The sequence below is a fragment of the Falco biarmicus genome, chromosome 11 (assembly GCF_023638135.1).
Source record: "Falco biarmicus isolate bFalBia1 chromosome 11, bFalBia1.pri, whole genome shotgun sequence".
Lineage (NCBI taxonomy): Eukaryota > Metazoa > Chordata > Aves > Falconiformes > Falconidae > Falco > Falco biarmicus.
Window position 1 is genome coordinate 34,465,962 of NC_079298.1, and position 27,902 is coordinate 34,493,863.

The 27,902-nt window shown below is 43.0% G+C and overlaps 1 protein-coding gene across 1 annotated transcript in view; it reads left to right on the forward strand.

Annotated features, from left to right (window-relative positions):
* The first annotated feature begins 4,365 nt into the window (after positions 1–4,365).
* Positions 4,366–27,902, forward strand: part of PLA2G4A (phospholipase A2 group IVA) — an 86,057-nt gene continuing 62,520 nt past the window's right edge. Inside the window, exons 1-3 of the mRNA XM_056355907.1 lie at positions 4,366–4,863; positions 21,473–21,571; positions 21,735–21,869. Of these exons, the coding sequence (XP_056211882.1) occupies positions 21,837–21,869 (33 nt within the window). The 5' untranslated portion in view covers positions 4,366–4,863; positions 21,473–21,571; positions 21,735–21,836. The remainder of the gene's footprint in view (positions 4,864–21,472; positions 21,572–21,734; positions 21,870–27,902) is intronic.

Genomic DNA, 27,902 nt, shown 5'->3' on the forward strand with positions numbered 1-27,902 from the left:
CCCAGAAAACTACCATGTAGGTGGAAGGAGGTACAGAAAGATGGGGTCTGTCAAGAAACCAGACACCTGAGAAGAATTCCCTTCAAGTGCAAATTTTCCTCATTCACAGTAGAAAGTCCTCCAGAATCATTACTTATTTTTTAAGTGATAGGGGAAATGTTCGCATGTGGATGTGGGGGAGTAAGTGCAGAGGCAAACTGGCTTAGAGGAAATTTTGCTTTTCTGCTGTACAAAAATGTCTGATAAATGGTCTTACAGCAGCAAACTGGAAATTAAACATGTATTTATTCTGCCAAATGTCAATGATAGGAGGCACTGGATAGCTGCTGCTAGCTGAAAATTCAGCTTTAGGCAGGGACCCAGCTGCGCCATTTCAGGTTATGCAATTGATAAGCAAATGACTTTTTCTCTAGAAGCAATCTTAATAGCAAGATTTACAATATCCCTCTCCCGGTGTTACATACAATGGATTGAATTATTTTCACCACAGAAAGAGATATTTTATCTTGACAAGAGCAAATGTCTCAGGCCTCGTGGAGACCTCAGGAATGTGGAGTAAGAGGTAGTCCTCCACGGAATTGCTGGAGTTTTTAGGCCTGATCAAAGAGTGATTTTTTTTCTGATACGTTGTGAAATGTCTGTGCTTAAAAATGACTGGAAGAAAATGCTAGGTTTGTGTTAAGTGTCTAACAAAATATCCCTTTTTGTTTACTTAGGTGCTTGTTTGTCCTGATATGCCCAGTCTTGCTTTTCCATGGGTTCCTTAAAGTTGTGTCTGAGCTTTGATGCTCTTGAGCAGCACACTAAAACGGCCTCTGTAATTTGCCATAGTTTCCCCTGCGAGTCTGCTTTAGAAAAGACCTTTGTGTTTCACAATGCCATTTTCCGCAGCCTCTAATTACCTCACCACAGTTCATGGCTTGTTTCCACTGTGGACCAGCCACCATCAGGGAGAAAAGCTGAGGAGGCAGCTCATGGTCTGGGGGCTTTGGCAGATCGAAACATATATACAGCGTATGTTGATGAGTGGATGGCAGAAATGACATCTCACATGGCGGGATATTGCAGAATGAACAGCGGCAGCAGGTAGGTAGTGGGTTGAAATAATACGAAATAATAATAAAAAACCCCTTCACATGAAACAGAATGGAAGGACGTTTCTTAACCCATATCACTCAGACACTAGTTGATGAGGCACCCCACAAAATCTCACACAGGCACAGCGAAGTGAGTAAGGGCCTGCAGTGTGTGGGAAGAATGAGAGATGGGGGAAGGTATCTACTAAACTTATTTTGTCACAGGAAAAAAAATATCATGAAACCCTAACCATAATTTTCCTAAAGAGACAGGATTAAGACCAAAAATAACTTTCATAATATTATATGAAATAACAGGAACAGTCATAATGTAAAAGAAAACTTTTCATTCTTTGCGTCAGAAGAAGAGGAATTTTTGCTTGCTGGTTAGTCAGCTTCTTATCAAGAGTCTGCATTGTTTCCTTGGACAGGGAGAAATCAGAGTTTTGCTACTCAGAACTAAAGTCAGGGAGTTTTCACGGTAATAATGGAATTCCCCCGTTTGTTGGGTTTTGTGTTTATTTTTGCACATGCTATCTGTAAAATCAAAGAAAGAATATAACCAGAGCCATACCCTGGGAATCATGTTTTGCATAAATTTAAAATGCCAGGAAAGAGAGCTGGAGATTAAACCGCCATTTGCAGATAACCCTTCCTTGGTTTGGGGAAACCTAACCAAACCTGTGAGCAACGTGTGGCTCCACAGAAGTTTGTATGGGGCTTGAGCAGGACTGTGCCAGGGTGGAGATGCCTGGGAGAAGCAACAAGACCCCTGGGAACACGGTTCATACCTGCTCTGGAGTGATGGGCGCTTACGGTCAGCTCTGAGATGTACACAGCTTCTGGAAACTCTGCCTCTCCAGCGCTCAGCAATATGTATTACATGCCTTGGACACTTCAAAATAGGAAAATCTGGGGGATTTAGGACACTGGAAAGGTAGTCATACCCTCAGCCTTGCTGATCAATCACCAGTCAAAGGGAAGAAAGTAACTAACTTATTAAGAGCAATTTGTCTTCATGCCTTTTGTCATTTCTACATGTCTCAAGACGATTACTGAGCTCTTCTGACATGTTTTAAAGAGTCCTTTCCTACCAAGAGATGAGTTGATGGTGATCTTCAGACAGTAGTTGACATGGAAGTCAAAAGGACCTAAATAATGACACCATTGTGGGTTTGCTGCATTTTTCTGGTTAATGTTCCCTTGAATAGGCACGACAAGGAAGTGGGTGAAGAGGTTGTCCACATCAAATAAGTGTCTTCTGAGCTGGCAGTCCTAGGTTTGCTTTCTAAACATAAACTTGCCCTTCTTTGTGACGGCACTTACAGGACAGCACTTTCTTACCATGCCTTTTTTCCTTACAAGATGAGACAGAAAACGAGGTTAAAAGTAATGGCCAGAGTTGCTCAGCTGTTGCAGTGCATCATAGCAGGAGGCCAGTAAGATGATGGAGAAAATGAGGTTTCTGGCTTACATTGCTTTGCACCAAGGAGTGGCTTGCTGTCCTCTAATTACAGCTACCGCTTTACTACACATTAAGGACCCTCGTTAACAGAATGTGAATGCCACTTATTTACCTCTCACTTGTGGAAGTGTACCCTTCAGTCTTCTGCACTTTGAAGAGGTCCTAGTTGAGTCATTTAGGCCTTTTTTTCCCTTTATCTTTGCCTTTTTATGGCCACATTTTTCTAAGAATCGAGGTCCTATTTACATGCTAAGTATGTGCAAAGCCTGGGAAAATTCCAGCATAGAACTGGGTATTTGGAAAGAGCTTGACATCAACATCAAAGTGAAACTCAGTCTCCTCTTTTGGTGCATCTAAAGAAGAATGGGCTTCTTTGGCATCTGTTATGTTGAGAGCACCAAGGTATGGTGAGCAGCAGCTGAGCCTGTCAGCTTCTCTCACTGACTCATTGTGAAGTCCACACACCCAGGTGGGAAATATTTTTTTGGTATTAATGATGCAGCAAATAATACAATACTTTATAAATATGCATCTGTATATTTCAAAACACTTCCATTTTAAATCCTTTAAAGCAAAACAGAAAAAATGGGGATGGGAACTTTAAGGTAATTTTAAGTCTTCACAAACGGCAAAAGTGATAGAATCAATAAAAATGAACATGTTGTCATTAAAAACAACCAAACCCAGCCAGTTGCTCCCCTTAATCCCCTCCCCACTTCCCCTTTCTCCAGGAAAGACCATTGCAGGCAGCCAAAACGTGCAACTTTTAACTTCCTATGTGCCAGATGAGAAGCCAGTGGCATAATTTGAATAAGGCGTGATGGGGGTGTGGTTCAGGCTAAAATCTTTAATAATGCTCAATTGTGAGAGGAACCAGTTGCCTGACAGTGAAAAGACTTATGGTGACAAGGAATGACTTCCATCTGTGCATAAGCTCAGCTGCTTCACATTTGTAAGCCTTAGGGTGGTAAAACACTAGCCTGAAAGCCGGGTTCGGCACTGCAGAGGTTTTCTTGCCACTGTGCTGAAGGATTTCTATGCGGACCAAGTCAGAGAGCCCTCACGGGTGGCAGCCAGCCCATGGGCATGGCTCGGCGTGGAGCCACGCAGGCGGGCAGGCTGGGCCCGGGCGGTGTAGCCATGGCTATGGGGCACTGACCCCAGACTAACACCTTGTGTCCTTGGTTAGCCTACACTGTTGGCGTGGGGCTTCTGGATCCAAACTGCTCCTTTACTGGTGTCCTGTGCTACCAGTTTAGGTACCTCTGCACTGAAGTGGGCATAATTTAAGTGTTGGTCTCCCACTTTGGTGCCTTTTTTTTTTGAAATTCAGGCCCATGGAAGGGAGGGGAAGCATCGCTTGACCGTTTTAAAAGGAGATTGTGGTAAATGTTGTGTTTAATGGGCAGAATTGACATTCCCGTCCATAGCTCTGAGGGTATGGGATGCGTTTTTATCAGCTTACACCTGACAAACCCTGGTGTATAGGCCCAAAGCATGCCGCTGGGTCACAGACCAGAGGGCGGGTGCTCTTCCATCTGCATCGGGAAGCGGCCATGGGCTGAGGTGGCAGCATCAGGCCGGGAGCTGCACACCCATGACAAGCAGAACTGGGCACTTCAGCCTCCCGGGCGATGCTGAGGCCAGCTCGCTGCCCTGCCCAGCTGCCCAGCAGGACTCGGCCACCACCACCCCGCTCCCTCAGCGCCCACCGCAGCGCTGCGGGCACGCACACGTGGTGCTGAGCAACACACCTACTCCCACACGGATACCCACAGCAGCAATGAAAGGTGTTGACTTTTTATTTAAAGTTACTTTAATGAAAAATCCCATTTACCCACCTGTTAGATAATTGATTATTTATGGGGTTTTTTTGGTCACAGCCAGTACTTGGTTGATTTTACACGGCTTCAAGCTGACGCTGCTCACGCCCCGCGGCGCGCCGGTGCCTGAGGGAGCCGGTACCGCCCGCTACGCCGCCGGCCGCTGCTCTGCTCTGCTCACGGGAGCGCGGCCGACGGGCGGCCAGGTGGCCTCTTAAGGCTGCTCGCCACACCTGGAGGCTGCTCGCCACTCCGCGGAGCCTGACGGCCGCGTGTGGTCCCCCTCGCTGCGCGGCCGCCGGCAGGAGCCGTCCCGCAGCCGGCGCCCCCCCCCCCGCGGCCGGCCGGCGGCTCCTCACGCCTCCTTAAGAGGCGGCGGTCAGCTGACGGCTGGCGCCTCCCCCGCCGCGAGGGAGAAAAGTGCCGCATGCCCGCCATGGGGAACGGGACCGCGCGCCAGCCGAGAGGGATGGCCGAGCCCGCGGGACCCCAGGCAACCGTAAGCGCGGTGCCGCCTTCGTACGCGCTCAACAGCGGCTCCTCCGCGGGGCGGGAGGGAAGGGCTGGGGGTGCGCGGCTCCCGCGCCCAGCCCCGCGGGCAGGCAGGGCACGGCGCACCCGGGCTGGGGCGGCTGCGGCGCCCGTCGGGCCGGGCCGGAGCGCGGCGGTGAGGAGAGGGGCCGGCCGCCCTCCCCCGCGGCGGGGCAGGAGGCTGGCCCGGCGCCGTCTGCGGGGGGCGGCGAGGCCGGGGAGCGCCGGGCGGCGCGGAGCGGTGTCCTCCCGCGGGCGCCCCCGCCAGGCACCTGCCGCCCTGCCCGCCCCGCTGCGGGCGGCCCGCCCGGGGAGCGCTGTCCGCTCGCCGCTCCCGCAGCCGCCGCGCCCTGCCCCCCCCCCCCCCCCCCCCCCCCCCGGCACACGGGCGCGTACGGCCAGGCGTACGTGAGGGAGAAGGGAGGCAGCGGGGGGGTAACGGCGTGTGCGCCACGGCTGCGTGCGCAGCGAGGGGTACGAGGCAGGGCCGTGGCGGCGGAGCAGCGAGTGGGGGGCGGGACCGCAAGTGACACAAACCGCGTTAGTCAGGGTCAGCCCCCGCGCCCGCGAGGCGCGGTTCGCCCGGCCCTGGCCCTGTCACCGGGGCCGGTGCTGGCAGCGCTTACCGCGAGCTCCTTCGCTTGTCCCTCCGCAGCGTGTGTGGTGAAGCAATCCGTTCTGAAACTTATAGGGAAGTAAAACAGTATGTCTGTTGAGGAAAAATGTCACAAAATGTCTGCAACAGCAGCTTTTCTTTTGGGTCTGATACCAAAAAAACCGTGCATAAGTTCCTGTTGGTGACTTACAGCAGGCATCTGCTGATACATGTTAGAAGTACAATTGCAGACTGTAATCCCTTGTTTTCATGGGGTTACGTGTGCCTCTCTGAGCCTAAAACTTGCACACTTGCAGGTAGACGTTAATTTGCCATCCTGGTTGACTTCTGGACAGTCCCACTGCAGCGTTTGGAGAAGCTGCTGCCTCGGCTGCGCGGCGGTGGGACCCCAGCCGCGCCAGGGCTTGCCTCGGAGCACTCTGGCACTTTCCCTCCAGCAGCTGCTGACAGTGGGTTTGAACGACTGGGCTGTGACCTGGAGCTGCTGCTGGCAGTGTGACACCATCGCCCCCCGCCCCCGAGCTGTGCAGACCTTGTCTGTTGGAGCCTTGTGGGTTTTTTGGGACCTTTGGGGCAAATCCCTTCGGCCACCCTAACTGCAGAGTGTGGATCTTTCAGTTTGGAGGCTCCTTGCAGATGAAGGCAGGCAGACTCTCAGACTAGATAAAGATCTAATACCCCGTGAGGAGCAGTGGTGTGGGTAGGACTTCTAACTGTGGTGGATATTCCTGGCAGGAAGATGGTCTGCGCCTTGGTAGCCTCAGATACTTACTGTATCAAACAACCGATTCATAGGATCAGCTGCTTTGTGGTTACCAACAGTTGTTCAGCCTACTAGGAATTTCAGAGAGAAAATGTGAACCTGAAACTGATGTGCTTATTTTACTTACTTCCTAGAGTTAAGAGGAAGGTTTGGAATATATGGTGTAGAGTTAAGTGCTCCTTGCCATTGTCGTCTCTCAAAATCTCCACATTGTCCCTCTGTGACCACCTTTCTGCACTCTCAGGTGCCATGGCAGGGATATATAATAAAAAAAATTGAAGTATTTATGCTTGAATCACGTAATTTAATCTCCTCCTGCATGGCTGGTTAATCTGCAATGGAAAAATACTAGTTTGACTCTTGGCAGCAAGTGCTGTTTTATGACTTATTTTTCTTAGAAGAAAGCCCCCTGCCAAAAAAAGGAATCCAATGCTGTTGCTTCACTAATGTTGCATACTTGATTTCATCTTAATTTGAGTGTATTTTATTGAACATCGTAAGGTGCCCTTCTTGAATTTGTAAGATATTTTGAACAGATTACTTTTGTCAGCTGGCCTGAAATAGCTAGAATAGGAAGTGTTTCAGCCAATCTGTTTTTGCCTTAGCATACTTCAGTTCATAACTTTTAGCCATACATATGGGAAAAATAATGAGTGTGGGGTGGGCCCTGACTATTTCCTTCACAGGTATTCCTGCAAAGCTGTTGAGCAGGATTCACTGACGTTTTTGGGTAACCTCTGCTCTCTTCCTTGGCCTGTATTCTTAACTGTGCCAAAGCACTGAATCCAGTGCAATGTAGCAATGGCTTTTCAGGTGCGTGTTGCTTCAGGAGTGATAGGAAATGGTTCTATTTGAGTCTATTTAATTGACATGGAATATTCAGGTATGTGGCAACTTCAGTGACTGCCATATCAGTTGGAAGAGGACAGTGTTGGCAGTAGAACTGAAGCTGTTCTAGAGACTTTGGAACTGTGAATTCAAATTTAAGTTAATTGAATGGCTTGGGCTGGAAAATACCAGGGATAGACTCACATAGCGACCAGAGAAGGAGGTGTCTCCTGCTTGTACCCAGAAGTTCAAGTGTATGAAAACTGGCTACAAAATTAAAGAAAATACTTCATTTCCCGTGAAACTTTCTAGCAGAACAAGTAGAACCTCAGAGTAAGGTATGGCCCATGGTTGGTGCATGGAGTTGAGAGATGGCAGATTGAGTTCAAATTTATTCTTTACCTGATACAAAATACTGATGGGGATCAAAGTCCCCGTATCCTAAGAAAGGGAGTGACCTCGAGGGAGCAAAATGGAGTTATTGACTAACTGTTTACCTGACATTGATGGGGAAGCCCATGTTTCGGTGGTTGCTCTAAAGACATGTAAAAAATATCTGTGACTTGCAATCTGGAGGTGATTTAAGCTGTACAATTGAGTGCTTGCCTACAGCTGTGGTTCAGCTGATGTTTGAACTCCCAGCTAAGGCCTGGAGGGCAGGTCAGGAGACGCATCTTTAAACTGAGTTTACAGCTGGTCTGTTTTTGTTTCATTTGTCTCTTTCTAAACAGAAGCTTCATGTAATCTGTGGAAGGACTTCTCTTTGATTTCGTGGGCAATAGCAGCAGAATTGGCTATTTTCTTCCTGAGAGGTGATGAACTCTCTTGTGTGTGTTTGTAGTGCCTCACTGATATAACTGCGTCTTTCTCACTAGCCTGAAAAACAAATCCCAGAACCTGTCTTAGTAATGGAAATGATCTCATTGCTGCCCTGGGTTATAATAATGTGATGTAGTAACAGAATGCTTTCCATTTCCAAAGAACGCGCGCGCTTTTTTTTTTTTTTTTTGTTAAAAAAAAAAATCCAAACAAAACACCCTGGTATTCAGACTTTCCCGAGGGTTTTCATTTACTGTTTACCTCAGAGAAATGATACGAATTTCCTGACTGTACCAATTTCCAGTAGCCTGTGTGTCAACGTCTGGAGCAGTGTTACTCAGCCAATGGTGCAGGGATGGGAGGTGGTCTCTAGGACGTCTGAAAGTGGTCCAGAAAGCTGAAGCAAAGCACCAAGAAGCTCCAAAGAATTGTTTTGGTTTAGTTTTGAACAGATTGTGGGGAAACTAAAAGCAACTACTGAACATTTAAACCTTACCCCCATTTTTTAAAATGGAAAATGTAGTGGCAATACTGCAAGTGAGAATTGGTGGGCTTTACTTAGGAATATCAATTAGTTCTTCAGCATGAAAGTATTGTATAGAATGAGATGATTTCTATAAAAAATAAGACTGCAGTGTTGGTGAGGGGAAAAATATCGGACATATATGGGTAGATTAATAAAATCTGTCCAGATTTTGTTTTCTCTAACATTCATAATGAAACCCATGGACTGTCACCAGGGGTAACTCTGAAGCCTGTGTTGGTCCTGTATCAGCTGGCAGGTGTGGTAGGGGGCATGAACACTGCAGCTTTTCTCCCAATATGTTTTCCTTCTCCAGAGAGATAGTTGCTGAGATGATGCTTTCCATCTCGGTTCATGCTTTTGCTGCATGCTATGGCTTCCAAGACAGTCAGTGTGTGTAGTGATGGAAGCTTTTGGGATCTGGACTGACAAATACAGACATTGTGGAGGCTGATGTGTGAGTTGCCCAGATTCTTCAAGTGATCCCTAGAGGAATAACAGGTGCTTCCAGTATAAAATTAACATGATCCTAAAGCAGATATCCAACAGACCACACCAATTATGTGCTAGGAGTGTCTTTTTCTGCTAGCTAAGCACAGATGAAGACTGCTGTATGGTAGAATTTGAAGTGAATTGAGGTGAACCTTACCTCTGATGTCTGTGTCTCTTGAGCACAGTAGTCCCCTGTGCAGGCTGCTCAGCTCTGTTTGCAAGCACTCTTTTTAAGTTTTGAGGTACAATCTCCTTTCAGATGGGTGGTGGCATTGGTAATGGTGCATCCTGGAGCTCAGAGCAAGGAATACAGTGCTTGTTTTTGTCTGCAGATAACAAAATCACTTTGGCAGGCATTTATAGGCTTAATTACTAAATTAAATGTTGCTCATTGTTTGCTTTCACCACCTTAGGATGCAGAATGCATATTTTTCAAAATATAAAGTAGGCTGTTTGCAAACAAGAATCCTGGCCTCTCTACCGTTCCAGCTTTGATCCCTAAATATGCAGATTTAGGAAGGAGACAGAAAACATGGGGTCAAAAGCTTCCACACATGCAGAAGTTCAGAACTATGTGTTTTGACTCTTATCACATTTGTGTTTTGGGGTTTTTTTGTGGTTATAAGCCATTGAACTGACTCATCTTTAGTATCTATCTGATGTTTTCCTTAAAATGATCTCAGCATAAATCAGTAAAACTTTTATTTCTTTTCCTACTAGTATTATCAGTCAGTTATAACAGTGTTTATATTCTTAGCCAAGATCTGTAGGAATCTGCATTTTTAGAATAATGACCCTTTTATATCTATAGTGATTATAAAGTTTGCGTGCACACAAACACACAGAGTTTATAGTACATTCTGTACAAATGTTTATTTGTTGTAATAAGTGGCAATCACAGCCCCAAGGGATTGCATTTTAGAAGACATGCATGATGAACAAGTCTCATAAGTGGAATGTTGTGGTGGATGGAGATGATTGGAGTGAGAAGCATAGTGAATGCATATGTATGGGCTGTCTTACCCTGTTTGGTCCATTTCCCTGGCCAGACTATGAAATAGAAAGCTCTGGCTTTTGGAAAGCCTTGTACATTGCGTGGGGTTTTTTTGGTTTGGTTTTGGTGGGGTGTACCCCCCCATTATCCTCTCTGTGTCTCAAGGATATAGATTGTAAATGGGGCTTAACCACTGGAGCTGTATTTCTCATGCATTTAATGTACTGCATTGTCAACTTGGGGCATTTATTTTTAGCATCAAATAGAGGATTCATTTTGGCCAGTCCAAACGCCGTTAAGGTTAGAAGGAAAACAAACAACGCTCACGGGCAATTGTCACACCAAACACGGAGAAGCTCTGACTGTGGCATGAACCATTACTTTGCATGCGCCATCAGAAAAAATTGTGCCTTTGTACTCAACATGCAAAAGTGTAACTCTATGCAAAATCAGCAGCTGCTGCCTAATTTTGACAGTGCTGTTAGGAAAAAACCCACAGAACTACAAATCATTTTGGGGAGAAGATGTCTGTGTAGACCTGTGGAATGTAACTAATTGGAGATTTTCTGGTTTTTACTCTTGCGTGCCATCTTTTTGAAAGAACCTATAATGGAGAATTGTGAAAGATAATGGCCCTTTGAGGTACTTCTGTTCCATAAAGTTTCATAATGCCTGGTTAAATGAACATCTGCAATTATGATCATATCTTGACCTAGGCAATTTCTAGAAAATATGAAACTAACAGTTCTTATGCTGCTGTTTGTTTTTAATCCTTTTTCCTCCCAATCCAAGGAGAATTGCTAATGATTTTCTAACCATAGCAGTAAGTGCAGCACCCCTTTATCTTATGATAAAGGCATGAATCTGTTTTCACAACCATGGTGTTTTTGTACTGTCATCTTATGTGGAAAAATACTTTTTCTTTTTGTAACCAAAACCTTGCAACTATAAATCTGGGACAGTGCTAGTGAAAAACCTCAAGACAAATGAGAATAGTAGCTCATACAGTATCGGAGAGGAAGATGCTAGGAAGCAAGTTCTAGCTTTTCTTATATCAGGTTATTTCTATGGGTTTTTGTGTGTTTGGTGGTGGTACTTGCAGGTTTTTTTATTTTTTTTTTACCAGGCAGTTTAAGGTTCCTGTAGGAAGATGGTGTGATGTCTGTGCTGACAGTAATGAAAACCAGTTCTTTACTAATTGCAAACTCTCCCAACATCTTGCATTTCTCTGGCATTTTCCACTTTGAATAGCACATGATTATGTAGACCTTCCTGGTAAGTGACTGAATACATTTAACTATGACATACTTCCAAGTATTTTGCTTTTCATACTTAAGTTCCTTTTTCCAAGAATCCCAAATCTATTAATTTAATGAGCTCTTCAACTCTCTTGTGGCCTAGTGAATATAGGTTTAGTTTTTAGAAGGGTGTTCTTGATTATAGAGATATTAAATAGCTTCTTCCTAGTCATTAAGTCAAATCTGAATCAAAATTACGTATAAAACTCTGAAATCTTGTCTCTTAGTCTCACCTTAGACATTCTCCCCTCCCAAATCAGCAGTGTTGTGAAAAAATGGCTGCTATAATTTTGGTGAATTTTATTAGGCGGTGTTGTCGGGGGGGGGGGGGGGGGGGAAGGAAAAGTTAAGGCAAGAGGTTTTGGTTTTTTTGGTTGTTTGTTTGGTTTGGCTTATATTTTATATGTTTCTGAGGATTATCCCTCGTAATTTAGGAACTGAAATAATGCATGTGTGAAAAAGATGTTTGATATGGGTAAAGTGGAAGGGAAATGGGTTTTGTTGCTTTTAAAACCTCTTACCAGTGAGTGCAAGATAAGAAGGGTTGGGGGAACTGAGCCTGACTTCTCCCTCCAGTTACCTCTCTTTAATATTACTGCTTTACTTAAGTCTGTCTATGATCAGCTGTAATGCTGAAAGAACTGTTTCTGAAAGAACCTCAGAAAAAATGATGGTGCTACATAGAGCAGAGCAGGAGAGTGCTGGCTGACATACCGGTGTGCGCAGGGAGAGAGCAGTGCCCAGCCTGTCTTCTGCGTATTTTAGATTAAGAATTCGACACCGAGTTTTTGGCATGCTAGAGCAGAACATACAGTTGTGGAGCAGTCCTGCTTCTTGGTATAGGTCGCTATGCATAAATGAAGAGTCAGAGAAAGAAAAAGCATCGGGCATTAGTGACATCAATACACATATGCCTGCTCTGAAATTAATAGTGTGGGAAGGTGAAATTAATCTCTTCCAACTGAGAGTGATCTGGTCGTGTACAGACTGGCTGTTTTGAATTAACTTAGTTTTGAATAGAAATGTGATTAAACTCTCAAAGTTTTATTAAAACTAAATCAGTTTTCTAATGACAACTTGCTTTGACAAATGTCATTTTCTGAACAAAAACTCCTGTTGAAAAGTGATTGAACATCTCCACTGTGTATTTCCCTGTAATATGTGGCAGTCATTTCCCTTTCAGCACAGAGTGGGTACGTCAGCTGGTGTTTTAACATGCTGAGAGGGAGGTTGCCTTGGCAAGGGAGGTAGTAAGCCCTTGGTGTCTTAAGAAATAGTTAAATTAAAAGCTTAGACGTTTTGGTAAGAGAGTAGTCATAGTTAACCTAAGTTTTGCTGAACTTTCTCTGGCTGACCAACCCTCTATGCCTCAGAGAAGAGCATGAAAGTCCCCCTTATGTCCCTAATTTTGCAAAGCTGTTTTAACAAGGGAGTGTGTAAAATTTGGGGTTTCTTCCTGACTTTGATTGCTGTCCACTCACTTCTTGAGTCATCATTTGTGGCTCCTCAGTGAACGAGATTGTTTGTATCGCATTCCTGAAGGCCACATTTAAGGTCTGGGTAGCTAGCAGTTACTGCTTTTTTGTTAGTTTTGTGGGTTATTTGTTTGCTTTATGTAACCATTGGTGTAGCTAGCCTCTTAGTACTGCTAGAATCAGGATATACTAAGGTTTGACATACCTTCTTGCTTATGATAAATGGAAAATTTTCCAATAGTTGTATTAAATAAAAATGTTATTTTCAGTTTCAACCAACCTCCAAAGCCTTAGTTGTTAATGTTGTGCATCCCTTAATAGTTGCTTAGATCCTCATTCTCTCAGGTCTTGACTATGTTGCTAACAGTAGCACTTTGAGATAGTTGCCTAAAAAATGAAGAAAGCGTCACCTAATCAAAGCTTCCTAAATCAGCAGAGACGGAGAGATTGCACTAGAGCTCTTGGAGCAGCTTGGTGTTTTTGTTGCTGTGTGGAGGGTTGACCTTGACTGGATGCCTGGTGCTCACCAAGCTGCTGTACTAGTCCCCTCTGCAGTGGCATGGGGGGAGATAAGGTGAAATAAAACATTGTGGGTCAAGATAAAGGCTGTTTAATGAAAGCAATAGCACAAGTAAGTCACTTGTGTGGAAGCAAAGGAAAAAAGATGTTATTTTCTACTTTGCATCAGCAGGCCATGTTCAGCCACTTCCCGGGAAGCAGGGCTTCAGTACCCAGAGGTTGCTCTGGAAGACAAATGTCATAAATAATGAATGCCCCACTTCCTCCTCCTTTCTCTTAGCTTTTATATCTGAGCAGACGTCATATGGTGTGGAACATCCCTCTGGTCAGTTTGGGCCATCTGTCCTGTGTCCCCTCCCAAGACGTTGCCCCAGCTGCTGGTGAGGGGAGGGGGGATGCTGGAGCGGCAGCCCTGGTGCTGTGAGCCCTGCTCAGCAGCAGCCCAACACGGGGGTGTTATCAGCACCTTTCTAGCTACTGATACCAGCACAGCACTGTGGGGGCTGCTGGGGAGCTCAGCCGGACCCAATACATGCTGTTACTCTGATCTCAGCCAAAATGGTGGAGCATAAAATTCAGGCCCTTTTGATGCTGCCGTGATAGCCCCAGGAAGAGAGCAGGTGCAGGCCCTTGTTGGCTGGAGCACAGATGGCAGGGATGACTGGGAACAGAGAGAGGTGGGGGGAGGTTGAGAGGCATGCTACAGAGAGAGGAAGCTCAAGAAGGGGCAGATGAAGATGCCACTCCCTTGTGCAGTCTCCACGCAGGAATACAGCCTGCTGCTTACCCTCCTCAGCCTGAGAGCGGGGCTGTGGACCTGCAACAAAGTCTTACTTGAATTTGTAGAGAAAATCAGAACCCCTGAGTAAATGCTTTGCTGATGTAATTTTGGTTTCAAACACGACCTGGTAATTCAGGAGCTTTTTTCTAACTGCTCAAATCCTGGACTGAATGCCTCCGGTTAGAGGCTTGGCTGTGAGGTCAGGCAGGCTCGTGCCAGGCTGTTTGGTTTTGCGTGGAAGCTGGATGTTAGATACATGATGAAGACTGCTGGTATTGATGCACTTACTACTGCAAAAGTGTCCAACTACAGACTTCTCGAGAAAATGGATAGGCAGTTGGTCTATCCTGGTGGGTCTAGTATTTATTTAGTAAATCTGTTACTTGTATGTGAAAGGGGCAAAGAAATGTTTCGTAGTAAAGTTTACCGCTTAATCTCTCCCCTCAAGTATGTAACATACCCAGTAGGGATGTCTGTATTTTGCCTTTTTGTGCGTAAAACATCACTTACTCAAACTCCAGCTTGTCAATGGCCATAAAATATTTCCATGTAAATTTTACTTACATTATTTAAAAGGGGCTGAAAAATCTCAGCGCCAGAAGTTTGCTCATGACTACTTTTACTAGAAAGTCATGACAAATTTCCTTGAGTCACTCCTAATTACTTTGTCATACTTTTAATGTTATGACCATATAGACCAAAGGAAGTGCAGCATAATTGTCCCCTTTATTGCAGACAGTGACCAGAGCTCATATTTTGAGTAAATAGTCCAAAACTAGAATATGGAAGTTGCAATGTTGAGTCGCATTGTACAGACACTATGAGTGTAAAATGACGAAACACACCTTCTATGTGCAGTCCTTTCTTCATCCCTCCAGTGCCAGCATGACAGGAGCTTGTGTGTGCTGACTGGCATTACAGTTTGCACTGAAATGCCAGGACATTCAGAAAAAAAGAGCAGCTTGGGTAACTTAGGATACTAATTGAATTGAAAAAGGATTTTAAAAGATACTTAAAGGAAGTGTTTGCCTAACTTTCAGCTAAATTCATTTCATTGTTGACGTGTTACCTGAACAGAAGCCGGCTGTTAATTTCAGCAGCTCCTTGCATTTTTAGCTGTTATTACGGTGGTTCTTTTGTGTGTAACCACTGTGTAACTGTAGTGCAGAAGGATTGCCATCTGCAACTGAAGCCTGGGCAGCCTTGCATGCTTCTCTCTTCCCCCAAAAGTGGAACATAAATACTTCAATAAAAATGTATTCTAACATTTTCTAAAGTTTCTTTATTTTGAACCATCCCTATTTTACAGCAGGGAAGCAAAAGAAGGAATGAAGGCATAGATAAATGAAAAATATGTAAGAACCAAACTCCTATTATTTTAATAAAATCTTTAAAAGGCATTGGCCCAGAAATATTTAGAAATTAGATAACATCCCTGTTGTCACCAAGGGCATGTGAGGGATTCAGGTTGAGATCTTTGAAGTCCAAATCTAGTGCCCTAAAATATTCAGGAACAGTTCTTTCCATAGGACCAGGGAGGCCTCTTAAAGGAGGTTCCTGGAGGTTTTGGCAGGGAACAGCTCTTCAGCAGCACACTGCAGCACAGTAGGGGAAGTGGAAAATTTTGTCAAAGGTTCAGGTAAGAATGAAATGCCGGGGAGTTTTTTTTTCTTCTCCTCCCTTCACCTAAGTTTTAAAGGAAGGTAATCAACAAAACCCTCTGTTCAGTCAGGTGTTGCATTTGAGATGTGTATCGTTTAATTTTAAAAGTTATTATTTAAGTGTTTGCATTTTTGGCAACACTTTTAAAGCTCCCACAGGTATTGAGGTTTTTCCATTTTGGAGAGCCTGGCGTGACGTCTCAAACATGCTAGGTACTTGGGGTACCCATTATCTTGAATTGTTTTTGTTCTCTGATGCCTTAATTTAAGTTGGTCTTCCAAAAGTAAGACTACCCTTAAACAAATAACTGTCATACGTAAAAGATTTGTTTGTGGAATAACTCAATTCTGAAATCCTAATGTACAGAGATGATGGGAATTTTAAAATCTTGCTTTCTCTTAATTGCAGCGTGTATATAACAAATAGCCTGCATGGATGGTCTTGGAATGATTTAAATAATAGGTGGATTTGACTAGTGTACTCTAATTGTTTTTACAGAGGATATATCCTAATAATTCTTCTTTTTCATGGAACTTCCATTGGATTTTTCACCTTCTTTGGTTTTTGGCCTTTCTGGGGGAAAACAAGCTTGCTGGTTCCCACATAAGCTACAGGGAGTCTGGCCAATGCAGTGGGGATTACTTATTGGCTTTCTTGAGGCTCTCTGATAAATTTTGAGACTGCCATCTGAACTACCTATGGCTTGAATTTCTGTGGAAAAAGACAGTGATCCTTTCCATTTTTAAAGAATATTCTTGAAGTCCCTCAGCTGAGCTTTTTTTTTTTTTTTTTGACATCCAAGCCTGTAGTTAGTGTTCACGATGAAACTACAGTACTTGGCTGGATAGGAAATGTACTGGGAACTTCCATGACCGATGTGAAGTAAGTCCAGGTATTCAGGCAGAAGTGCTTCTAGCCTCTTGAATATTGCTGTTGGTAAGGTCATTCCCTGAAGAATGTAAGATAGGGATTTTTGTTTTCTCTTGGACTAATCCAGCTTAATTATGTTTATTACGGGAGCATGTCTGGTTTCCCCTGAGTTGCCAAGTCTTGCCTCCTGTTACAGGAGGTTACTGTGACAGCTCTCCAGAAAGTACTGGGCAGCTGTATGTGGAGAACTGGCCTGATGATTTTACCACTTCTGTCTTCCTTGCTTTTGGCCTCTGAAGTAGCCTCCAGCACTAGATAAAGTGTAAATTTACCTTGCTCAAGATTTCTGTGAAATTTCCTGAGTTTCAGCCCTGCTGGGGTATTTTTGTAGTGCTCCCTTTCCATTGAAAGGAAGTCTTAATTACACTGTCACCTGCAGTTTCAGTAATTGCTTGAAGGCTGACAGGTCATCTCCAAATCTTTTCATCTGTTACGTCCTCTTTAACAGGAAGTCAGATGTGGTTTCCCAATCTTAAAATCTCCTGTCTAGCTATTTATGCTGTGTCAACTTCCTTGCCAAACTTCACCCTGGAGCATCCTCCAAATATATGGCACAAAGGGTCAAGCTTTTGCTTTTCTGCTCAGAATCCTTCCTTCCAGCCATGCTCTCTTAGCAAGGCATGGGAAGAACAGTCCTTGCATGTCAGCGAAGCATGTACTTTTTCATTTGTGGTGAAAATGGAGTGGTGGGTGCTCTACAGAGAGTAAGAGGTAAACCTTGTTTCTTTTGTGGGAAGACCTAAATTAAGAAATAACATTACAGTGATTTTCCAGGATGCTGGGCTAAATCATGTAGAAACAGACTATTTGTTATTTCTGTTATACAATCACAGGATCAATCTGTAACTGAAAACAGTTCTGTAGATTTGATAAAAAAGGATGGTGACATTCATACCAAAAGCCTGACTCAGTTCTTAGCTTACTCTGTACCCCTTACCCAATCTAATATGATAAGAGTATTAATGACTGTACTGGTGAGTTGCACTTATTCACTTATTTTTTTAATTGTCTGTCTCTTTGATTCTTAAGAATTGGCCAGTTTAATATAAACAGTCTCTCTTACTATTTTTCTTACAATCTTGAGGATGTATTCTGCTGGTGATATTTATACTGTGTTGTGCTTTACTCATTTTCAGAGCTTTTCCGCTCGGTGAGGGTAACTGTAGACTAAGCTCATACTCAGCATGAAGTGGGAAAATCTCATTATTCTTCTTGTCCTTTGTCCTCAACATATCCTGTGAAATTGAACTATCTGTAGGAATTTACTGGATCAACACTGAGAATGAAAATGTTCCAGTAATAATCTCTGTCCATGTGTGTGTAATTTGTTTGTGGAGTTGCCCTGATATTGTTGGTTTTTAGAGACAATAATCCCTTAACCATTTCAGTCTGTCACCTCAAATGAAAATAAGTTAAGATCGCAGAAGAGTCTTGATTTTTAAACAGTGATCCACCTATCTACTAATAGCTTTTTACTTTTGATGTCTGAAACTGTGCCTAACAATTTAGTGCTCTTGGGCTGACAAAACTAGCGTTCGCTTTTGGCTAAAAGTGGAATTTAGGAACTTAGCAGAAAGCTCTCTCTGTATTACATGACCAAGCTATAAACTGTGACCTGTTCAAGAGGCTATGTTTGCTATGGTGTTTTGTAAACTTGGACATTTGTCAATAAAATGTCAAGAAATGCAACATTAATCAGTCTGGCCAGCTTAGTTAATTTTGGTGATACTGTATGAATTGACAGAATTTATGCTTGTGGTGTTGGAAGAGGCACTGCCTGCGAGGTGCTTTTTCTAGTTGTTCAGGAAGGAAAGCGATCAGCCCTGAGAACGGCACAGTTCCCAGATGATGCAATACCAGCAGATATCAGGGAAACAAACAATACACGTTAATAATATTAAAGTGTCCTTGAAGATCTGCTCAGAGGTGCTGCTTTCCCTGCAATCTGTCAAGGGTTGGCCTGTCACCAGCCTCAACTTGAGTTCGGTTCTTTGTATGTGCGTGTGATGGAGTCCTTAATTAGTTGATGATGTTTCCATTGGGCTTTGTGGGATGGACAGTGTATAGTACCAGTGTTAAGTAAGATAATTTTGGGATCACAACTCTATTTACTGCAGATGTCTGAAGTAAACGTTCTTCAAGACTTTCTCTTTGCAGTTTTTGGTGACCATAATAGGTAGCTTCTGTTAGTGCCGTGTTTTGGCTCCTCTGCCACACTAAGATTTTTAGGTACAGAGATATATTAGTGTCCTTAACCCAAACTCCATTGATAATGTAGTGCAAGCTTGCAAAGGGTGCGGTGTAATTATATTAGGGTATATATAGTAACTCTGATTTGAATTAAATTCATTGTGAAGTACATAAGTATTCAAGTCACTTGAATGTAGATGTCTGCTACCCACTTGAGATGTCCTGCTGGCTCCTGTCAGAGCACGGATACCTGCGCATCTGCCAGCCCCTTGGTATACTCGGTACCAAGATACAGCCTTGGGTACACTCACATGTCTGAAATGGCACTGGGTACCTGCGTTTGGGTACCTGCCTCTGTTTAGCACATCCGGAAAGATGGTTATTAAGGTAGTGAACCAGGAGCTTCAATGTGGAGTAATACCAGCATGACTAGGGCTGGCACCTGTCATGCTGTTGGTTGGAACCATATGGAAAACTGAGACACTAAGCTTTGTGTATCACATCAGGGTTTACTTGCTCCCTGGCCCTTTTCTCCCTATTCAGACACTCTACCTCTGTATCTTTAGCTTGCAGTTTGTGCATGTGTGTTCATGATGCAGTTGTTAATTACGTGATTGCATATTTGTCTGTCTGCATGCTCCTTGCCTCATTCAGTGTAAGAGGACACATGGCGCTCGGGGACTCATTACAGCTCTGTAGTCAAAGAGACCGTTGTTTGCAGGATCACAAATGTGTTTCCTGCAGATGTTGAAATAAGTGAGGCAGGGGGTTACAGGAGAACAGAGGATGATCTCATGGGTAAGCCAGTCGAGCAGTTGAGTGGTGATCTGGAGAACTGGAAGTCTGCCTCTAGGATGCTAGAGAAATAACTTGAGCTAGGCTTTGCGTCCTAGGCATAACCCATTTTCTTTTTTCTGCAGATAGAGAGCAGTATCCTCAGCTTGGCGTTGTGCATCGTCAAAATGAGTGTGGTAACTTGCTGGTAGTTGACTGTGCAGTTAGGGGAAATGGTGTATTTTCTATTTTATGACTTATAAATTTCCTTTTCGTTATAGTGGTTGAATAGCCCTCACTGATCCCTTTTCTTGATTGCCTTTTAAGTTTGCAACAAACTGATGTTGCAGGGCCTGTTTACAAAGGTTCTCCAATGTCATACTGCAAGTAGGACCCAAAGTAACATAAACTTGAATATAACAAACCAGCTATACGATACATCTATAAACACAATGTTACTTCCCTCCCATCTGCTGTTTATGCCACTGCTGAATGTAGCTGGTAGAATGTTAATAAAAATAATTCCTGCGATTATTATTGCAGTAGAAGAAATAATGTTGGATTTTTGTGTTGGAGATCTTGCTTTCTATGATAAAGATGGCTTGTTCCTGTTGTCCTGGCATTGAACTGCCTTCAGTGAAAGCTATGAACTGAGTGTATGTTAAAACTCTTACTCAGACTTCTCTAGATAAAAACAAATAAATAAACCCAGGTTAATTTCTAGCCTCTAGCTGCTGTTAGGCCTGACAGGATTAAAGAGGGAACATCGTAATGTTTCAATGATTGTAACGAAACAAAATTTTTATGGAAATGCCTGGACATAATTACTCAAGAGCAAGGGTTTTGGGAATGACATAAATCATCATTCTTTAGGGCTTGTTCTGGCCTTTCAAAATTGAGGATTAGGAATCCTTTCCTTGAAACCAAGCACCGTGTGGTACTTACTTTCTTTTTACTCTGAAGCTTCGGTGTATGGTCCAGCTGAATCTGAGAACTGATGCTGTCCAGCAGATTCCATTGGGTTTTTTTAGTGTTGCAGAAGGGTATAAGCTCTCTTAATGTATTTTATTTTGATGGGTGTTATCAGTTCTGAAATTTAAGGCCTCTGGTGGACCCTGATTTCAGTAGAAATCTTCTCAGAGTGTTCAGAAGACAGTGGCCTGTGAAGAACCTGTTCAGATCTTGCCAGCTGGTTTGCAGTTTGTGATTCCAAGCCTCTTGTGAATCTCTGGATAGCTGGGGTGGCCGGGGAGGTTATACACAGCTTCAGCTGGAATTCCCCTCCCAGGTTTATGGAGGGCACTATTGCAGCTCCTTTACAGTTAAACGAACAGCTGCCAAATGAACTGTGCTGCAGGTTAGATGCTGGAATTTTTTGTTTTCTGTTATTTTCTTAGGTGCAGTTAGGTGCAACTTTGGGAAATTGCTATTTGTGCACTTTCAAAGTGAAGGTGGTGTGAAAAGCTGCGTTAAAATGGCTAAACAGACCCTTACTACAAAGGGTTGCAGTTACCTGCTGCAGGTTGCTGACAAGTGTACTTACGCTCTCCAACTGGCTTTCAGTTTGAAAATGTGTGTCCCTTGGTGTGAGTGCAGGATGTATCCTTGTACTTCGCCTTGTACACAAGGAAGATACAAAGAGGAACTTCATCTCTCTCCTGTCCTAATCATGTGAGCATCTTAATATAGAAGCAGAGCATGGGAACTAATAATTTGTTATTACAGGAAAAAGGCTATCAACTAAAACCTGATGGTTTAGTTCGGTTTTTTTGTGTGTGGTTTTTGGTTTTGTTTTATTTTAACTAGGGTTGTAATGCATGGAAGCATATACATTTGAATGTGATGAATATAATTGCTGATAAATATAATGCTTATTATATTTATAATTGCTCTATTCTTTTATTTATCTGTAGAGCTGCTAGAAACACTTGGATGACTGGAATTCAAGATATTTGGTTTGTGATATTACCCTGAGGTAGAGAAAATAAGCATAAGAAGCTCCTCTAGATCAGGCAAGTAAATATTTATACTTCCATAGCTTATATGAAATGAAGTTCTTGGTAAACAATGAATTGTGGGAACCTTCCTAAAGGAATTAATTTTCTCTGTTACAAAATATAGTTTACAAGGAACATAAGAATTGTACTTTTTTTTTTCTTTTTCTTTCTTTATTAGTTAAAGGATCTGTTGTACTGAACTCTGAAAAACTGGGAGGCCTCTTCTGTGTAGAATTGAAACAGACATTTGACAGTTGTCGTGAATAAAATTAAGGCAAAAATGTCCGTCATAGATCCTTATCAACACATTGTGGTAAGTAGCTTTGAATCTTTTATGTATGCTGGTTTATATACTGTCTTGTATAATGTATCCTATTAGAAGTTACTTTAAATAAGTGCACAGCATTGACTTACCATTAAATCCTTAAAGAAATGGCAACCGTGGCTAGAGCAGTCTTCTTCAGAAATTATTTGAATGAAATCTGAAAAATTCAGGTTAGCTTTTCGAAAGCATGTCATGGCTTCGAGTGTAGTTACTCATGTGTAAGTCAAAATGGAATAAGGGCTCCTAACAACCGCGTGGGTACAGTGTGATGGGCTGTGGTTCTAGAGGACTGTTCAAAGTGCCTGTAGTTGACAGTTTCATACAAACTTTTCGACATACTGGTTGTCGAACTGAACTGTAGTCTACAGAAGTAACATCACATCTAACTTTCTCCCTTACAGTACAGTTTTTTTGCCGTACAGTTCCAGTTGGTGAATAACTTTTCCCTTTTCATCACTATAGATAGAGGGATAAGTGGGCGATTTTCAATATTTAGATCTTAAACTAGTGTGTATTAGTGATGTTGATTCAGGAAGAATCTTCAAAATACAGCCTGCAGACTCTAGGTATAAGTGAAAAGATTTGTGCCACTCAACAACACACTGCTGCCAAAGGCTCCTGCTTCCTCCTTCCCACTTTATTCCAGAGTTCCCGCTGCATCCTTCGTACCAGCTATTGAATGCTGGTGATTGGAGTGAGCCAGCTGACCTTGCTGAACTGGCAGGAAAACAATTCAATGCAAAAGATTAGTTTTTTGCTGTCAGAGCTGGGGCAAGGGAAGGGCACAACCATGTGAGCACAACCTGTGTAAGTAGAGAAGTAGGGGCAAGGAAAGGAGGAGAAAGGAAATGGGACAGAAGTGCCCTTTGGGAAGCCAGTGGAGTGGCTCAGCAGCTTGTTGAACGCTGGCTTTCAGCCCTTAATGTTCCCACACATCTTTGCTTGAGTGACTTTCCAAAGTAAACATTGAAATTGCCATTCCTACTCAAACTGAAATCTTGAAACAAGCTGGGTGTGTTCATATCAGGCACTTTTCATAACAGTCCCAGAATCGCATGCAGGAAAAGTGATACGTACTCAAAGATAGTTACCATACACTTGTCATAATGTTGAACTTTTACATTGCTAAAAATATAGTATATGCTTCCTTGAAGTTATCTCTAATCAATTATGTGGTTTCTACCCCACACAGTCACATCCTCTATGTGAATTTGCAGCCAGCAGATGTCAAACTTGGGTTTTACTCACTCTGTAGTCCTGTGAGCAGTGCTGTAAAGACAAGTTTCAGGTTGATGTCTCTATTTAAGGGCATTAAAAAAAAAATACAGACTCCTTTCTGCGTCAGTGCCCTCTCCTGGATGGAATGTTTGACCTGATCTGTACCTTTATGGGAGAGGTCTCCGAAGCACTTGGTTATATTTCATTGAGTCATTCACATAAAAGTTATTTTTTGATACCAATATATATCATAATGAACAAAATGGAGCCTTAGAAGTGTATGTAGTTACAGTACTCTGGCAGTGCTTAACTGCTGCTGTGGGAATGTTGCTAACGCAGGAAGGAGCGCTGTTAATGCAAGAGCTAATCCTGTAATTGCTTCAAAAGCGAATAGAAATCTTTGAGCTTTCTTAATTCAAAAATTGAAATTGCATGGGAAGTTTAATAAAATTTGGAACAGTTATGAGCAGGAGGCTCATATCGGTGAAAAAATCTTGAATTGTTAATGACATTTGACATTAAAAGACTCAAAAGAATTCTGCATTTGCCCAGAGTCCTTCTGTTAACTATTATGTTTTCTGATCTATTTATTTTTTTCTTTTTTCTCACTTTACGAAAGTCTCAGAGGAATGAAATAAGGCATTAACAAAGTTACTGCAGGTACAAACAGAACTGACTGTACCCAAATATCTTTTAGAATCATAGAATAAAGAATTAAGATGTGTAATACATCTTCAGTTACATTGATATGGGGGATAAATATTACAACAATGGGGAAAATCACTTCAAGATAAAATTTGTGGGTGTGTATGCACAAACATTTGTCTTAATTGTAATACCTTGTGACAGAAGAGCATAGACTTTATGAAAATCTGTTACTTAAGAAAACAGGCAAACATTTTCATTTGTCCAGCCCAATCATCAGCTTCAAGTGTCCTTAATGTTAAGGAAGTAAAAGTAATAAATACCTACAACACGATCTGTCTATACCAGAGCTTCCTGATTGGTATTTTTGTGTGCAAGTATGTCTCCTGATTGAATTACATTTTGTGACTCAGCATTCTGGGATATGAAAAATATTTTATTCAAAGCATGCAAATTGTTTGCTTTCTCCATAAGCGTGGAAAGTTCGTAGGTAAAACTTGGTAGTGTTACAGGAGAGCTTAGCATGCTGTTCTGTTTCCCAGTCCTGTAGTGGGAAGGTAATGGTGTTTAGGTACACACCAAACCAGTGATATGTAAAATAGAGGAAATCAGATAATTAGTGACATTTTACTGGGAGTTGAAAAACAGTGAAAGGTGGAAGAGGAACAAAGGAGGCAGAAGGAGTTAGAAGAGCTGGAGAGCTGTGGTGTTAGAACAGGAGATACTGAATCATTGCTGTGCAGGATAATTGGAAAACCTTGTGGACTGAACTAGCAGAGAGTGAACACTGTCTACAGGATTTTCTGTAGTTCAGAGTGGGTATATTGAAAATTATTTTTTTCTCCTTTTAAATTTATGGAGAAAAGTGAAATGAAACATATGTAAAGCGAGGTCACTTTGGATGATATGATTTAGATTTTTGAGTTTAATTGTGAGCTTCTGAAATTTTAAACCTGGCTTAGATTTTTAAAGGTATGCAGATGTTGCTCCACTCAGTATTGCAACATTTAAGCCATTTGCATACCATTGTCTTATTTTTCAGAAGTAATTGAGGAGTTGGCAATGTACAGATTTTTATCAAGACTTAAGGTGAATGTAAGTCACTTTAGAAAATGCAGCTTAGTCATCTAAACTAACAAGGGCTGGATTTACAGAGATATTTGGAGTCAATACATTTCTTTTGGTATTTTCAGGGAGCGTATAAATTCTTTATAATTCAGTTTTTCTAAAAGCTGATGAAAAAATGCTTCTAAAGTTGTGCAGGCTGTTACACTGTGGACATTTAGGCCTTCTAATACCCTTAGAAACTGGATCCTAAGTGGAAAATTGCCTTAATTTCCAATTACTCTTAAGTTGCATGAAAAACATTTATTTTGGTGTAAGAAAAGACTTAGACTTTCGAACTTTCTGTGTATCTCAGTATATTATTATTTTTTTTTTACTAAGAGGGAGATCGTTTATTTTAGTAGTTGCAAATTTCTTCCAAACATGTGATTATGGCCAAATATTGAAAACTCTATAATTATAAGCCTCTGTGTTATTTTGGGTGAGGCACAAGGAAAGGAGATAATGTTTTTCTGTTTTGCCAGACCTCTGCATACTTACATTCATTTCAGAGGACACCAGATCTTAAACCGGACTTAACTTAGCAGAACAACTGCTGGAATTATGGGGTTTGCTGCCTAAGTCAATAAAAAGTAGTTCTCATGAGAGTGTAGAACACTTCATAGAATTGTAAAATGGCTTGGGTTGGAAGGGACCTTAAAGATCATCTAGCTCCAACCCCCCACTGTGGGCAAGGACACCTTCCACCAGACCAGGCTCCTCCAAGCCCCGTCCAACCTGGTGTTCAACACTTCCAGGGATGGGGCATCCACAGCTGCTCTGGGCAACCTGCTGCAGTGCCTTGCCCTTCACAGTGAAGAATTTCTTCCTAATAGCTAATCTATATCTACCCTCCTTTAGCTCAAAGCCGTTCCCCCCTGTCCTATCACTACCTGCCCTTGTAACAAGTCCCTCTCCAGCTCCCCTGTCAGCCCCATCAGGCACCGGCAGCTGCTATAAGGTCCCCCCGGAGCCTTCTCTTCCCCAGGCTGAGCAACCCCAACTCTCTCAGCCTGTCTCCACAGCAGAGGTGCTCCAGCCCTCTGACCACCTTTGTGGCCTCCCCTGGACTTACTCCAACAGGTCCATGTCCTCCCTGCGGTGGGGGCCCCAGAGCTGGGTGCAGCACTCCAGAGCCGAGGGGCAGAATCACCTCCCTCCACCTGCTGGCCATGCTGCTTTAGATGCAGCCCAGGATTCAGTTTGCTTTCTGGGCTGCGAGTGCACATTGCTGGGCCATTTTGAACTCTTTGTCCACCAGCTCCCCAAGTCCTTCTCAGGGCTGCTCTCAATCCGTTCTCCACCCAGCCTGTATTTGTGCTTGGGATTGCCCTGACCCACGTGCGGGACCTTGCATTGGGCCTTGCTGAACTTTGTGAGGTTTGCTTGGGCCCCCCTCTGGAGCCTGGCAAGGCCCCTCTGGGTGGCATCGACTGGTAATAGAAAGTGGTGATGATCTGTGTGCTGCGGTATTGAGAACACACTAGTAAGCGGTGTTTTTTTTGATGTAGGCCTTGTTTTGATGGTAGGCATTTTATTTAAGCACATGAGTTTTGTGAGTAGAACTAGGAGATGCAAGAAAACTACATTACAGAAGTGCTTTTTGTCAGTGAGCATCTTGTAGTGTCCCCATTTTACAGACAGGACTCCGGGGCACCAGAATTGCACACGAGTGCCACATAGCAGCTGAGAACTAAATCCAGCATGCCCATGTCCCAAACTTGTAACTTAATTATAACTCCATCCTCCTCTTTGTTCCTAAACGTTTGGTGATCTCTGATTTGTGGTCTCCAGTGAGGAGAGACTCGTTTCTTAATAGCTAAGAATAAGGAGATGGGTGGTGTGTTTGTACTTCAGGCTGTTTCTTTTAATTATAAGGTTGTATATGACAAAGGAACTACATCAGTCTGTGTGAACGTAGTCTGAGGCCAGTGCTGCATTGTGAAACCAACACTTAAGTGATCTGATATGCGTGTGAAGGTGGCACACTGATAAGGGCTTCCAGCACTTTCAAGAAGCAAACTGAAAACAAGGGACAGTGAGAGTCATTGTGTTCTGGAGATGCACAGCTTGTAAATGTTCCTGAAGCAGGGTAAAGGACAGAGCTCGAGTAACTTCATGTAGCTGTGTTCACGGTGGTACCAGCTGTTCCCAGATGCCCACTAAAATCCCCTTTACCTTGCTGTGATGGACAGCTGGACTTTTTTTTGCCATGTGGCAGAGGCAGAAGTTTCTTCAGAGAGGAGTCCCATCCTCCTTCCAATTCCGCTGTTGGAAGCTGTGGTGCAAAAGGTGATGGATGTCACAAAAATCATTGGTATGTCTTCATGTCAGCAGAAGGCAGGCTGGTAAATAGGTGTTGCTTCTTAACAGCTTTGAATTCCCACATCTAAACCCTTTCTGCTGGGTTTGATGCTTTTGAAGGTGAGTTAACAGTCTTGACTGGGAGAATCTGTTAGAATCTGGATTCCATTTTTACTGTGGTTGGGGAGCCACTTGCTGTGCAATGATGATTTCAGAATGCCACTTGTAAGAGAATAGTTCACACTGCCACAGTTTTCCCCCTGCCTGCTTACTTGTCCTTTGAATCAGACAACCCCTGCAGCTTACAGGGGAAAAATTGCACAGTTTAAATTTGCTGTTGGGCAGACTATCATGAAATGAGCCTCCAGCAGTTGTCACAACATGTGGGTGGTTACAGCCTTAATAAAGATGCAACAATTCAGTGTCTGGGTCAGCCAGTGTCTGCAGTGAAGTCATACCCTTGGTATCACTGTGGGCATTTTCTCCTAGATATTTTGCCGTGATGATGTGGCTGTGCCTTTGCAGACCTCTAGATTACAGACTTGTGGAGGAGTGTTTGTTGGTATAATTTGCTTTGTTTTTTAATGTGTCCTGACTCAACTGTTACTTAAGCATTCACAAGCTTCTTTTTCTGTCTTTAGAAGAGATTGGGTTTGGGTTTTTTATTTTTTTCTGAGAAAATGATAATATAACGTATAAGAAAGAGTAGTTTGTCTTTTTTTTTTTTTTTTTGTATTAGAGGAATCCAAT